The sequence below is a fragment of the Lipotes vexillifer genome, unplaced genomic scaffold (assembly GCF_000442215.2).
Source record: "Lipotes vexillifer unplaced genomic scaffold, Lipotes_vexillifer_v1.1 scaffold841, whole genome shotgun sequence".
In the NCBI taxonomy this organism is placed as follows: domain Eukaryota; kingdom Metazoa; phylum Chordata; class Mammalia; order Artiodactyla; family Lipotidae; genus Lipotes; species Lipotes vexillifer.
In genome coordinates, this window is record NW_006798403.1 from 87,977 (window position 1) to 104,776 (window position 16,800).

Below are 16,800 nucleotides of genomic sequence, written 5' to 3' on the forward strand. Positions count from 1 at the left end.
CGACATCAGCTCCAAGGCAGCTTTTACATACCTCTGTTACAGCTCTTACATATAATGTTGAAATTATCTACGTAAGTGTTGACTTTTCTAGAGAAAACATGTTCCTCAAGAGGAAGGATCATTTCTTAATTCATTCGTTATACCCACAGCATGTAACATAACATTGGGGCATAGTAGCTACTTAGAAAATTCTCTGCTAAACTGAATAAAATTTGGCCTCTACATGCCTTGTCAGGATTTATGATAAACACAAATCCTTTATCTATGGGAACTCCCTGCATAACTTAACGACCACCTCAACCCTCTTCCTCCCTGCAGTGTATTATTCTTACCCTTCATTGGTCATTTTATCTATGAACCTGGTCCAGCTCTTAGTTGGGCTTCATGTTTATGTTATGTCACCAATGCCAACCAAGCAACAGTGACACAATTCCCACCCAGTCCCTTAGTTGTTCTACAATTAACACTAAAAGAAGAAATTCATTTGGCAGATTTATGAAAACAATTACCAAATGCAATCAGAGGTCCTTCTAATACAGCAAGATGTCAGCATGGACTAGCTGAATAGCAATTCTACTTTCCATATAGTTTTTGTCCTTTGATGTCAGATCTTATTTTCAATACTTATAGAGCTGTCCAGGCATAGTTCACGGGAATTACAGTATTGTAGCCCATCAATAACCTAAGCCATCTTTCTAGTAAATAGAGTCAATTCCTCCTTAGTCAGTTGGTCAGCGTAGTATTGCTTATCATGACCCTTTTACACTGCAGAGGAACAGTTGCCTCATGCAGTATTAAAACTTGTCTGATCGGAAGTTCAATCCCATTAAATGATAAGGGAAAACGGCTCACTCGCTCCCAAATTAAAGAGCTATGATTAAGAGTCATCTCTGGCTCAAATAATTTAATTGAACAACAGCAGTGAAAGCTTTCTGTTCAGAAATGATAAAGATTTTAACTTGAAAGAAAATTCCAGGTACATTGCTCTGTTGTCAAAATTGTGGAGTTGGGAAAAAAAGAGAAATGCTTTATTAATGCACAACAAGTTTCAGCTAAAAGATTCTGAGACAGCAAAACATGTCTATTCTAAATTTACTATACAGGTAGCATAAATACAAGTTTGCATTTGGTTCTATCAAAAATGGTTAGGTATGCACGGGATCACTGTATTTAAAGTAGGAGAGAAAATTTTATAAGGCTGAGTAAATTTCAATGTTCAATCATAATACTGTTAGTTTCTTATTAAGAATATTTTTTTAAAGAGGCTTCTCAAATGAATATCTGGTTTTCTAAAGTGAACTCTGTCTTTGCACCACCTCCCACCTGTACCTTCCTCACAAATCTCAGGGCCTTATCTGTGTTGACTCAAATATTAATCTTCTTGCCACTGTTATACTTAGCCAATTAGAGTACTTCTACATATTGTGTATATGACTAAGTTTAAACATTGTATTTTTGCAGAAGCCTTCTGTGACATGCTGGCAGTGTCATACCCTCCCATCCTCCCAACATGAACACCATAGTTCTTCCTTCTTCTGTGTTCCTTTGTCAATGTTTACATATTTCTATAACAATATAAAACACTTTAAGGATTTCTAAAATTTGTTTACATCTACATCTTCCCTATTAACTTTCACAGCTTGCTAACACTTACTTAATATCTCCAATGTCTGTATACAAAAAAGTACTCAATCAACAAACCTTGGCTGAATGAACCAAGACTTTAAATGGTAATACACATAATAATAAGAACGTTAATTGTGAATCTGACATGGCATGTAATACATTTTCCCACTCTTTATATGGCACTGAGAAAGTCACAAACCTTCTCAGAAACCTCACTTTGCTCATATTTTTAAATAAGGATATTGTACAAACTTAAAGGTTCTTTCTTGCAATAAAACCCTAAGTTGGACCACAATTGGTGAGGTTTATAGTACAGTTGGTTTTCTTATAGAATTTAAATGGGATGGAAGATTTTAGTAACTTAAGGCTGAAGACACTATTCTAAAAAGGAATGCAAGTGTTTAAGTATTGATAATTGAATAAACATGTATCAACATCTTATATGGTCATAACTCTCTATATATTTAAATTAGTGAATTTCCAAGTTGATTTGATCTATGAAGATAGCTGACAACTATCCCACAGTGTAGAAGAATCTTTTTTGCTAAAATGAGCAAATTGTTCAATTTATTTATTTTTGGTTACCTTCCACTAAGTTTAAATCATAATGCCAAAGAATCATGAAGCAGTAAAGTTATCTTCAGAACACAAAGTTTACCCCTCCCATTTTGTAAATGAGAAAACAAGACACCCAGAGAGATGAATGATTTGCTTGAGCCACAAAGAGATTTGGCAGGCTTTGAGCTAACCCTCCAGAATCAGAACATAAGTATATATGTGTAAATGAAGGCTGGTTACAGCTGTCCTGACCTTTGTGCACCTCCAGAGACAAGGCCTATCCCAAGGAAAAGGCAGAGGAATTTGTCTCTCCGACAGTCTAATTTTGATATTTCAACAGTTTTACTTACTGTCATTTATTCTCTCATTCCATGCCTATATATTTAAGCTAACTTTTAAATGTTAAACTAAAAGAACATGGAAGCTTCTGGAATGCATTACAATGATATCTTTCTCAGCAATGAAGCATTATGCTTTCATATGCTCAGTTATATGTCAAAATATATGACTAGCCCAAATAGGATGGCTTGAAGGTCATAAACATTATGAAAACTTTAGGATTCAAAGATTAATTACCTTGCTTTCTGCTAACCAGCGATGTGGGTCATAATTAATATCAGGACCAGATGAAAAAACCTACAAAAAAGAGGAAATCATCTATTAAATTTTTCTCTGAAGTGAACTTACATAAATGAAAATTCTTCACCATTACATCCAAAAGTTTAGTCTCTAAACTTAAGGGTTTAAAAAGAAGAAAGTTCATACCAAGTATGAAACCAATTCCAAACCATTATTTATTTAACATGCCTATTTATGTAAGCATATATGTATCCATGTATGTATGTATGTATTGACAGTAAATATTTAGCTCACATAGACAGACATGAATCACCTTTCAAGTGCTATTACTGCTTGAATCACTGAGTCTGATTCCATGGAGTTCTGCATGGCAAGCAGCCACATTTAAACAAATTTATTTCATTTGTGTTTGTTTCTTTTCCTCAGTTTTATTCCAGGTAATGTATTTCACAGTGAGTTAGATGTAATTACATAGAAACCTAATTCTTTGTCTCATTTTTCCTTCTTTAATTTTATACTATGCAGGCCATTTTGTCTCATTAATGGTTGTGCAGAACTGACAGAACCTAATCAATATGACTTCATACCAACATTGCTTTGTAACTCATGATGGTAACAAAATCCTACAATAAATAGGTCGTCTACACCAGCTGCTCTGATTTCCTTCACACCAACTCATTTATAAAATAGCTTGTCCTCTGGTTCTGCCTTATTACTGATAAAACTACACTCAAAGGTTGTCAATGACTTCCTAATTTTAAACATAAGTTTTTCTCAATTTGAACTCTGTGCTATGATATTTTTGCATCACTTTTTCCTAGAAATTTTCTGCTTAAAAATATCCTATCCCTTTGCAAGAGATGTCTATTCCTATTCTCAAATACTTCTATACTTCTTAATGTGTGTGCACATCATTCCCCTAAGGAATATCATTAGGTAATTCATTTAGACATATGATGAATGCATAATGAGTGCTGACCACATGCCATATACAAGAGTGTTATACTCTTATATCCAACCTTTCCCTCATCCATGTTTCTCATTATCTAAATCTCACTCAACTCTTGTGCCTTGCCTGCCTTTTCAGTGAGATTTCCCTTAATCACTCTAGTCCATAGTGTTTTCTTCCTCTACTACCTCTGTACCATGTTGAATATTGGTAAACATCAATTTGTCATTGATTATGATGTTTTTATTAGTCTTTTTCATTGATCTATGTCATAGTCTCAAGTCTTCAGTGATCTAAGGTATAGTGCTCAAGATTAAAGACCAAAATAATTTGAGATAAGTACAATGTTCATATTTTGTGACTTGCTTTACAAATTTATTTATAGTTCAGTATTTAAGAACAGTCACTTGATCACTTATAAGTGGTGTGACTTAATTCCTCTAAGCTGTAGGTTACCATCTGTAAAGTGAGTAAACTACCTCCTCAGGCCAAGGTATAAATTAAATAAAATGGGTGTTAGCACAGTGTCAGGCATACAGAACACCATTATCACTACTAACTGCATATCAAGATATAAGCATCAATAAATACACTTCAGGGCTTCCCTGGTGGCGCAGTGGTTGAGAGTCCGCCTGCCGATGCAGGGGACACGGGTTTGTGCCCCAGTCCAGGAGGATCCCACATGCCGCGGAGCGGCTGGGCCTGTGAGCCATGGCCGCTGAGCCTGCGCGTCCGGAGCCTCTCCGCAACGGGAGAGGCCACAACAGTGAGAGACCCGCGTACCGCAAAAATAAATAAATAAATAAATAAATAAATAAACAAATAAATACACTTCAAAGTCTATTATGACAAGAGCACTGTAACAGGCATTTGTCATAAAAAGATTAGAGAAACAGAAGCCATATACATGGTAATATGAATATACTACAAAAAAAGCTCTACATAATAATGACAGCTATCATTAGCTGAGTATCTACTAAGTGCAAGATACTTCACACTATGATGTGCACCTTCTATATCTATTTTTACTTTATCTTCATAATAACCCAACTTATAAATGGGACATGAATTCTTAGAGAGAACAGAGATTACATAACTCATCCAAGGTCATATATTAACAATCTGAACCCACATCTGTCTTGGTCCAAAGCCTATCCTCTTCATGCTCCACAAATAAATGCTAAAACCAAGTGTTAGGGGAAAAGCTCTGGAATTATCAAAGACTGGTCAATGAAAATACTGTATCTTTAATTCAGACACTTTTCTAATTGCTTCATAATAGTGGTGGCTTATTAAGTGTCTAACCATAGGTTTTCAATCACTGCATGCACTTACTAATGTGGAATAAGTAATAAATATGGCACTGAAAAAAGAAAATATAATTAGAAATAATGTCAGTATTCCCAAAGACTTTTCTCAGACTCATTTGCTGCATATCTATTATGCAATCCATTCCATAGACAGTCACTTTCTACATAAAATGGCTGAAAATTTCATGAGCAATATTTCAAAAATGAACAAATGACCAGGAATAATTGGAATTATTCCATTTTTGAAAACATTTTACAAGGACCACCCATCTCCCCTATATTTCTGAACTATAAAGCAAAGAATCAATTTTATTTTAACAAACACCTTGGTGGTTTCTGTGAGGTGAGAGCAAGTGTTTTGTTCTTGAGTATTCCTCTTTTTTTTTTTTTTTCAATTTTATAGGAATGAAACAACAGAAGTTATTAATGGAAGAAGATCCACACTGTAAAAAAAAGAATTCTTAAAAAAAAAAATCTTAACAGAATTTCCATTCTTTTAGATTTACTTTCCACCCATCACTAAGATTAAATTAGTCTTTCTCTAGGGGAAGAGGTGTAAAGACCTATTACCACAGTCACTGCATTCTTGAAAGCCTATTAAAGAATAGGGTACTTTTCAGAATATTGGAAGGATAATTTGAACCTCATAAAGAAATAAAATATTTAAGCCATCTGTTATCTGCACACTATGTTTTAGTCTGTAATTGGCCATAACAAGGTTTATATATTTTATAACACAATCCAAATGTTTCCATTTTTACATCACTACTTGACTGAAAACAAGCCATCCTGACACAAATTCTTAAATACAGAATAAATACTGCATTGTTAATCTGTGCATCTTTGTGATAAAATTAGGATTTCAAGGCTTTAAATATACGTAAACAAGACAAGTCCTAAATAAAGCATCATTCAACAGGGAAAAGAATAAACCAGCATTATAACAGGACTGAAAGTTGGTTTTCCCCTAAAGCCAATTACTTCTCATACTTGGCTCACAGTCCTCTCAAATTGACGTCTGAGCTTTTTAAAAAATGTATATAAAAATATATATTGTAGAAATTCCATCAACTCCACCAAATTCTACCAGTTGAATTATTTCTTTTAAAACTGAATCCTAAGGCACAAGTATAGAATTATCATTTAATTTTCTTTAAAACATTACTTAAGGAAAAAAAAAAAGATGGGCGGGAAGAGAGGAACAGCAGGAAGAAAGAGGGGAAAATAGTTTAGGGAAGAGTATTTTTTTTATTAATTAATTAATTTATTTAATTTTAGCTGCATTAGATCTTCGTTGTTGTGCACGGGCTTTATCTAGTTGTGGCGAGCCAGGGCTACTCTTTGTTGCAGTGCATGGGCTTCTCACTGCGTTGGCTTCTCTTATTGCAGAGCACGTGCTCTAGGCAGGCAGGCTTCAGTAGTTGTGTCTCGCAGGCTCTAGAGCACAGGCTCAGTAGTTGTGGCACACGGGTTTAGCTGCTCCGCGGCATGTGGGATCTTCCCGGACCAGGGCTCAAACCCGCATCCCCGGCACTGGCAGGCGGATTCTTAACCACTGTGCCACCAGGAAAGTCCAAGGGAAGAATATTTTATATGAGAAAAAAGATGAATGACAAAATAAGAAGAAACATCTGAAGAGGTTTATAAAAACCTTTATGCATAATACCATAATTCGAGTGCTGTCATATCATCAAATGAAATAAATACGGGGTAAATGATAGGCTAAATTATAATGTATTATGGTTATACCATATTAAAGCACTGCAATGCTCTTTGTATGTAATACAGCAGTACTAGAACCTAGAGTCAAAAGAGGTGCTTACCTTCAAGGAATTAAGAACATCCATGATTAACATGTTTTTATTTATCATTTCACTAGGACTACATATTGAGTAGCAATAATCCATTTTAAAGATAGGAAAATGAAAGTAAATGTAATTTTTTTAAATAGGGAAGGCAAATAGCATAGTGGTTACTTGTTTAAGCTCCACAGTTGGACACCCAAGGTTTGAAGTCCTAGTTCTAGCTTTTGATTAGATATGTGGCCAGGGGCAAGTTACTTAACCCTTCCAAGCCTTGCTTTCTCTTGTCTAAAATGGATTTAATCTGAGTACCTAAAGGATAGGGTGGTTTCATCAATTAAGGGAGAGAATGCATACACCGTACTTACTTACACGGTATCTGTAATATAATTAGTACTCAAAAGATGTTAGCCAGTAATATACTAACAACAACAAAAATGACCAGTGATAATAAAAAATTCAAAATCCAGGCTTCTTCACTCAAAGGATTTTGTTTTAGTCACAACTGCTGCTTCCCTTGTAAGACATTTTCTTTTACAGAGTGAGATACAGGCAATTCAGTGGAATAACAGCATACTATCTCTTACCATGAATGTGCAATAGATAAAATAGCTCATTCCAAAACATGCAAGATATTATTTTGTTTCATAAAACTCTCTGGAATAAAAATGTGATTACCATGTAACCATGCATTAAAATCTTCTTATAATTATATATTAGGAGACTAACTGAAAGGCACAATGAGAACTCATAATTACTTTCAATTTCTCCATTGAGTCCCTGGAGAAGGTTTTACAAGCTGCATCAATTTCCTTTCCTATCACACCAAGAATGGATTCCTGTTCAGTCTCCAGACAAAGAAGTTGATCCTTGAGCTGCAATCTGGCCTCTTCCATCCTCCTTGAGTGCTCTTCTTCATTGTTTATATGTTTTTCCTAAGGCATTGACAAGAAATAAAAACGGAAGTTAATTATTAAGTGGAGACAAGAAACACATGTAGTATCTGTACAACCAACTCAAAGAAGCGTATTAGAAAACAGCTTTCAATAAATATTAGTAAAACACTAGAAAAGGCAAAGTGTCAAATAAGACAGTGCTTCTTCATTTCAGGAGAAAAAAAAAGTGTTACTACTACCTTTATCTCATTAAAACAGTTTTTTAAAATGTCTAAGTTTTCAAATGCAGTTACACTGCATAAATGCTTTTGAGTCATGAAAATTTGATAGAAGATGGAGGTACCTTTCAAGTAAGCAAATATACTTAATGAAAAGGGGTTTCTAGAGAACCCTTTAAGACAGGGGTCCCCAACCCCCAGGCGGTTACCGGTCCGCGGCCTGTTAGAAACCGGGCCACACAGCAGGAGGTGAGCGGCGGGCGAGTGAGCAAAGCTTCAAGTGCCGCTCCCCTTTGCTCACATTACCGCCGGAACCATTCCCCCTGCCCCACATCTTGCACGAAACCGGTCCCTGGTGCCCAAAAGGTTGGGGACCGCTGCTTTAAGAGATTACAAGGACTTGGGGGCCCCCCTAGACAAAACAATTCTCAATCATTATGACTACACAATTTAATTCAAAATTTATTAGAGAAATTCAAGTTGTATTACACAACGCTTGGAGGAAAATAACAGAATCACTAGAATTCTAAGTATAAACAGTGGACCAAAAAGTCATGATGGCTGGCTAGTTATGCCTTCAGTCATTACATAGTAGTCTAATCATCTTTACCTACCCTAGTAAATACAACACAAGCAGGAAGATGATATGGCCAGCAAACCAGCTTGAATTTAAAATAACAAAGAATTTTTCAATGAAAAGTAATCATGAAAAGTGGAATGGCATTCGAGCAGAATAATCATACATGATATTTCCTTGCAATTCAACTTACTTTAAAAAATGTGAAAGAAACACCCTCTGCGCAAAAGAACAGAGTCCTTTCACAACCTGTCTTCAGCTGTTCTCTCCAGTCTCATCTCCCTCCTTTCCACTCTCTCATACTTTAACTACCTTCAGCTCTCAAGTAGGTCTACATATGTCTCCTCCGCCCACATCTCATCTGAACAACTCACTCTGAAATTGCACTATTTCAAAATGGAACTGGCAGTCATGAGACCGCATTTACCTTCATGAGTACATCATCCCAATCCGGAGCTCAGCTTTGTAAACCTAGGAGCTGGATTTTCTTTTCTTTTTGGTACTCCGATTTGAGTCATGTTTCAGCAGTACAGTACATTAAGCTCACAACAGACAAATGTACACACTAGAATACCACTCAGTTAACTACGTTAGCTTACAGTGAGAACCATAACTGCCATATGGATCAGAATGTAGGTATTGTTGTTACGTACCTACCCACCTATACATCTTATCCTTCAAAGTTTATCCTTCAAGACCCAGTCTCCTTTCTTTCCCGATCTCCCAATGCAGAATGTTTCCACAGTATATTATGTATCATGTAGTTTTTTAAAAAATGTACTAAGCTGTAAGATAATTATTTGGTCTTGCACCTGTCTGCCTTAATAAACTGATAATTTCAGGAGACCACAAAATATGTTTATAGTCATCTTTAAACTCCTCCACTTTGCTAAATAAGTGATTTAAACATTTTTTGCAGATAAATCCAATACTGTAAAGATCATTTCATCAACTACCATGCAGATCTATATACTCAAAGGCCACTGAAGTGTGCTAGGTTTCCTCTATACAAACATAGGCCTCCAAACAAACATAGGCCTGCAGTGTTCTCGCTGATGTAATATTAATAAAGAAAATACTCTATCAGGGGTTACTGACATACTTAGGGGACAACTGTCCATATTCGAAATCCACGCAATTCATGAGGATGTTCTAATTGATCTTTCTTTTCTCTCTTCCCTCACAGCCATCTTTCTTTTTCCACTGTCACTTTTCTGTGCTGTTACTTCCCTCATTAAAAAGAAGGCAAAACTATTTCTACATTTTGATGTTCTTAAGAACGCTGAAATCACTTTAACAAAGACTGAAAATTTCATTATCCACTTCACTATCCTCTGTGAGAGAGCATACCATGTCCAATCTCCCTATGAAGTGAAACTCACAGAGCTATAAACTCACATAAACCTTAGAGAGCAGTGGGTTCAACTATCTGTTCTTTCAGGATCCCCTTCTTTGACATTTCTGACAGATGGTCATCCAACCCCTACCTACATGACCAACTCAAGTTTCAAGGAAAACAGTAATTGACAAAGCCACAAAATCCTTCCATTAGTCTAAGTGCTATACTCAAAAATTAAAGTAAATAAATGAATCCTCCACTCCTACTGAATCTTCTGATGTTCCAGGCTAAGGTCCAGGTTCTTTTATTTAACTCGGTTTCAGACACTGCATCATACTGGTCCTCCATCCTTTTCTGCATGTCCTTCAAGACCCTAAATCTAAGAGTTAAATAAGCTCTTCCATTCTGTACCTAAGCAACTGTAATTTGATTTCTTCACTCATTCTACAAATTTTTATGGAAGGCCTACTATGGCAATACACTCTTCTGGATGCTAGGGATAGAGTAAATGAGATAGATAAGGCTTTTGCTCTCACAGAGCCAAGAAATTTCTCCTTGAAATTTCTGGCTTGAGAATATCAATTTAAACACTAATTATGGTACCCAAAGAATTAGCTGTTTCTCCCACTTTCATTTTCAGAAATAGCTCTACCAATGGAGCAAGCACAGCTAACTCTATGGGAGGAAGTTAAACTGGCTGACACTAATTCAATCAACCATCTCATTGGGGGCATATAGATTAATAAAAGCAGATAATAATATTTAGGCGCTATTATGGCTATTCCCTGGTCTTCTAGTGAAATCAGAGGAAGCAGTAATTCTACAGCAACATTAACAAAAAGCTACCATATTTCAAGAGAACCAGAAGCAAGATGCGGTATTTCAGAGACTATTTAGAAACATGGAAGACACAGATAGTCCAACTTCAATGTTTCAGCGTAAATGGACACAGATGCCTGGGTCTTGGGAATATAAGGAGTTTCTTTGCAGTGGGTAGGGGGGTGGGGATAGATGAAGCTGACTATGACAGTCTATATGATCCAAGAAAAGGGATATCAGTCCTAGACCATGATTGAGTTTGAGAAAGAACCTTAGAAAACAAACCCAACCCTTAATTTTATGAAATGAGGAAACCAAAGTTCAGACAAAGCAATTTGACTGAAGTCAAAGAGCCAATAACCCGTAAACTGAGTCCCAACTCCCTTACTAGTGCTCTCTACTGAAATGCTATAAAGGTTGAGTTCTTAAAAGTGAAGTTTAGAAAGCCAATGTGAAAAACTCAAAAAAGTTGTCAGTAGGTGTTAGGGAAGGTAATAGTCTTGTTCAGGCTTCAGAGACAATAATAGGCCTTTGACCAAACAAAGACCCTGAAGGGAGCTACATGCCAAACTGCTGGACCATGTAGGTCAGGAGAAATGGTGCTAGCAAGCCTGAAAACCAAAAGATAAGGAAGGGAGTAAGTCACGAAGCTTCCTGGGCCTTGGGAATCTGGCCAGTTCAGCGGACATTCCGAGACTTACGAATAGAGAGCAAAGCATTTCTGATAATAGCCAGAGCTGCATATTTGTGCATAAGCTGGTGATTATCACCTGCGGCTTGGCGTTACGAGCAGGACTCCTCTGAGCAGTGCTCTGAAGTCTCAGCCGTGGGGTGGACGCACTGCTCGGGACCTTCCAGCTGGGACTCCAGATCACTGTTCCAGGGATTTCCCAGAGCTGCTTGGATCTGGATGTAGGTGCTTCCCCAATTCGGTGATGTATATACATTTATTTCTTGCTATGTTGCTTGTCCTTATGCTGTAACACTGGGACTCCAGATTGCTATTGCTTGGATCTGGATGTAGGTGCTTACCCAATTTGGTGATGTATGTACATGTATCTCTCTATATACATATATTGCTTGTTCTCATACTGTAATTTACTAATATTATAAATTTCCTTATTTCTTGCTTATTAAAGTGTGGAGTGGTTATTTTACCAGTGAATCCTCTGAACCTGAAGCTGAAAGTAAGTCTTTGGGCAAAACAGTAGCTTATATGGGGGCTAACGTAGTCATAAAGTAGAAAGAATAACTCAAAAACTATTTCTGAATAAGCCTTATCACTACAAATGAAAATATATGACTAGCAAATTATATGACTAGCAAAATATATGATTAGCATACTAGCAAATTCAGAATAGACCACAAAAAAGGGGGAAAAAAAAACATCAACCATGCACAATATCCTAAACCTTTAAGGGCTACTGCTCTCCTCTATACTGGAGATGTACCTGTGTACACATGAAATCTGCTCTAGAGTTTAGTTAAAAAGTATACTAGTACCACACTAAACAAGGTACGGTTCCACTGTCAAGACAGCAGGGGTTTCATGAAGCTTCCACTTCAAGACAGGAGAGGCTTACATTGTTGACATTTGTGTCTAAAGGAAACAAAAATCATACTACTTACAATGTCATCATACACACACACACACACACACACACACACACACACACACGCACGCACACACACAGCTTAATCAATGAACCTGTAATTCAAAGGATAAGAAGTGTTCCTCTAAATAGAACATTCACTCTCCCAAAGGCTATAAAGATTACAAGGAGACATAATCTTAATGAAAATAGAACAACTTCAATAAAACTAGAGCACGTCCAAAATGTTATCTCCTTGGCAAAAGCTTATGAGATTCCTTCAATGTCTTAAGTATTCCAGAAAAGCCACTTTATTTCCAATACGGTTATTACATAAAATGAAAACAGTTCTTCACACACCTTAAGAGAAACATTATAGCAAATAAAGCACACTCACACCACTAAATAAATCATTAATTTACAAAGCTAATGTTTTTCCTTTACTGAAAACTAACTTGAAAAATTGTGCAATATTTCAGCCCCAAGGCCCTCTATAATTCATGAGCAGGGGGTGGGAGAGAGAGAGAGTAAGCAGTAAGAGAGAAATCAAAGTTAAGGGCTGAAGTTAAAACTAATGCAATGTAATTCAAAGTTACTGGAAGCATGGCTTATTGAAACTACAGTCCTGCACACATCACCTAAGAAGTTTTGAGGAAGAATATTTCTGTAACTCAAGATAACTATCATGCCTAAGCCTTAAATCCAGGATACTAGCATTACAAGGCAAATTATGAAACTATCCTGAACAAAAATTGGATCTGTCTGGAAGCCATTTATCTGACTCTCTAAAGAAGGCTCACATTACTTCTGCCAGCAGAGCTGACTCAGCTGCAAGGAAGCTAAGATACAATATGAAATGCCAACCAAGGCAGAAACTGCAGCATGACTAAAAGAGAAGGATCTACTATGGATATTATAGGAAATTTGAAAAGAGTTTAATCTGGAAAATTACTATACTTCAGTTCAAGCTGTCTGGCAAAACAGCCAACAAACAAATAAATAATGCTTTAATTGCTGTCACATGCAACTACTTTTTTCAAACATTTCTTAAAAACAGAAGATTGTACATGAGTATGGATTTCTTAAAATTATGGCTATATATTAAACACTTAGATGGGTATCAAAAAATTAAAACCACAATAAAGCAGCAATTCTAAAATCAATAGTTAAGATCAATTTGAAAGAGTCCCCATGAATTCAACCTCCATATATCCTTTGCCCTCTGTGAACCCAACACTACTCTGGAATAAAGAGGATAAGGGAAGGTCATAAACTGAATTTTTTACTTGTTATGAAAGTCCAATAACATGCACCTACTTCATCACTCACATGATTATTATAGCAACGGAAGGCAACCTCAGTTCTTAGCAATACTAGGTGTTCCTTCTCTATGTTCCTGCGGCACTTTGTATGAGCTTCTGCTGTAGCACTTACTACTCTGTGTGTCTTTTATGTCTGTCACCTCAACAGACTGTGAGTTCCTCTAGGGCAAAGATCTTATTCCTCTTCATTTAAATATTTCAGCACCCCTCGTACAATGATGGTGGAAATGTAAACTGGTGCAGCCACTATGGAAAACAGTATAGAAGTTCCTCAAAAAATTAAGAATAGAACTACCATATGATCCAACTATCCCACTTCTAGGTATCCATCTGAAGAAAACAAAAACACTAATTAGAAAAGATACATGCACCCCTATGTTTGTTGTAGCATTATGTACAATAGCCATGATATGGAAACAACCTACATGCCCATAAACAGATAAATGGATAAAGAAGATGTGGTGTGTGTGTGTGCACACAGACACAAAATGAAATACTTCTCATACATAAAAAAAGATGAAATCTTGCCATTTGCAACAACGTAGATGGAACTTGAAGGTATTATGCTAAGTAAAACAAGTCGGAAAAAGACAAATACCGTATGATTTCACTCATATGTGGAATATAAAAAACAAACACACAAAATAAGTGAACAAGCAAAAACAAACATATAGATACAGGGAACAAAGTAATCGTTACCAGAGGGAGAAGACTGGTGGGGAGGGCAAAATGGGTAAAGGGTAATCAACTGTATGGCAACAGATGGAAACTAACTTTTTGGTGGTGAGCATGCTGCAGTGTATATAAAAGTAGAGAGTTGTACACATGAAATTTATATAATGTTGTAAACCAATGTTAGCTCAATAAAAAGTAAATTTAAAAAAAGCGAAAAAAATCACAGCATCTAATAGAGTGTCTCACGTAGCAATCAATCGATAAATCTTTCTGAAACATAAATATCCTTTTATGTTCCATTCATTCCATTAGTTTTTTTTTTTTTAGTGTATTCTCTATGTGCCAGGCATAGTACCTAACTACACAACAATGAAGAAAATAAAAAAAACAGAATCTCTAAACTCAATAACTTCTTGTGTTTCAGTAAGTTTGTTTTTGTAATACATTAATTAGTCAAATCATTGAGGGCAAGCATCTTGTAAGTAGCAGGTTATTATAACCATCAAAGTAAGCTGATGTCAGAAAAGTGAAGGCTCTGTCAGTGGTAAGTAAATCAGAATAAATTTTGAGGATAGAGGTAATAAGATTTGCTGATGAGTTACATATAGGTCTATGTGTGAGAGAATAAGAGAGTTCTTTACATGTATTTAGAAAGCAAAAGAACATTGTAATTCCTACTAGAAGATTAAAATCAAAATGCTACTATTTTTTTTTAATACTTTATTTTATTTTATTTTTGCGGTACGCAGGCCTCTCACTGTTGTGGCCTCTCCCGTTGCAGAGCACAGGCTCCAGACGCGCAGGCTCAGCGGCCATGGCTCACGGGCCCAGCCGCTCCGCGGCATGTGGGATCTTCCCGGACTGGGGCACAAACCCGTGTCCCCTGCACCGGCAGGCGGACTCCCAACCACTGCGCCACCAGGGAAGCCCATATTTTTTGAGTTAGATATACACTTCCTTCTCCTCCATAAGTATATACTTTATACTATTTCCTTCAAAGGAGGGAAGAAATTATGATTAATAGTATATAAGAGTAAGAACTAAGAGCATTAGTAAAACAGTAAATTGAAAAAAGTAATGGCATAATTAGAAAACTGGATAGATGATTTGATGCATGTTAAAACTTGAGTGTGGAAGACTTTCCAATCTATAACCTGGTCTTAGGCAGGCTTAGGAAAGTTATCCATAAAACAGAAGTCAAAAAATGGAAATTCAAATTTAAACTTCTAACCCCATTTAAGGAAATTATTCTTGCCTGAGGCTTTTTAGTATCTTTTTCTAGGAGAATATTGAGCAATACAAAGATCATTGGCAGCACAATCAAAAAGGTGTTAGGATATGTATTGGATACATTCCTAGAAATTAATATTCACAGTTGGAAACAAAAATGCCTCTAAAGGGTATTTTATGCATTAATTAACTTTTAGGACCATTTTGTAATTATGATGTATTTCTCTTAAGTCAATGCCTGGAAACAGAAATAACATTAGTTACTTAAAATCAGCCACTTTTGATGCATTTCTATTTCTGAAACAAAATACGGACAAGGAAACAAACAACTAGAGTTTCAAATTATGCATTTGGAACGAACATTGTTTAATTTTCAAAAGAAAAAAAGTGCATCATTCATTTCCAGAGAAATGTTTATAAGCTTACAGTGTCTTTGGAAACCATCAGAATTTCTTCCTCTCCTCTATTTTTTTCTTTAAAGGAGGCTTAAGCATGCATTTATTCTTATGAAATAATATGGGAAAAAAAGTTTAAAAACAGATCTCCAAATAACATAACTCGTGTATATAATAAGCACCTTCTAGTTATTGGTTTTGCATTCATTGAAAGAACATTGCTTGTTCAAGATTAAATGATAAAATGGACTGAGTCAATTGGTGCTTTAAATGGTGATAAAAGAAACACAATGTAAACGAACCAGGACATTCATCTTATGTTCCCTTTTAGGGTCTACCAACGCAAGCTAGGTCTGCTCAACATCCAGCACAGCACTGACACATATGCAATAGAGATCTTTCATGTGGCCTCTTCCCCTTGGCTTTACACACCACAAGCAACTGTAGGTACTATTATTTAGCCTAACTCCTACACGCACAGGATGGGTATCACTCACAGTTTCACAAGGAAATGAAATCAAACTAGTAATACAGGATTTTAAAGGCAAGTGCCCAAAAGGACTTCTTTCTTCTCAAGCCCTTAGAGTTATCAACCACTCAGCTAAAGATTAAATGCCTTGAAATCAAGTCCAAATCAGGGGTCATAAAGACAACAAACTTGGACTTCACTCCTTAAATTCACTTAAAATCAACGTCTTTGATTGTAAATAGTTGGTAAAGAGGTCACTGCCAATGGAGGAGAGCTTGGAAATGGCTCCTCCACGCCTGTGTTCTGGTCTGGAAAGTAGACCAAATGTCCTTCTATACATCTTTATGTCTTGACCCTCCCTCCGCTGCAGCTGTATGTATAACTGGGTTCCCCCGGCACTCCATCTTTGCATTCTAAACTTGTTTCTTAACACCTGGCAGAGTG

The 16,800-nt window shown here is 36.3% G+C and overlaps 1 protein-coding gene across 1 annotated transcript in view; it reads right to left on the minus strand.

Moving 5' to 3' along the window:
* The window catches only part of CEP128 (centrosomal protein 128), a gene marked incomplete at its 3' end in the record, with an annotated part of 210,477 nt that overhangs the window by 12,520 nt on the left and 181,157 nt on the right, over positions 1-16,800 (minus strand). Inside the window, exons 16-17 of the mRNA XM_007470471.1 lie at positions 7,583-7,759; positions 2,761-2,820 (exon numbers count right to left, since the gene is read on the minus strand). Coding sequence (XP_007470533.1) covers positions 2,761-2,820; positions 7,583-7,759 — 237 coding nt within the window. The remainder of the gene's footprint in view (positions 1-2,760; positions 2,821-7,582; positions 7,760-16,800) is intronic.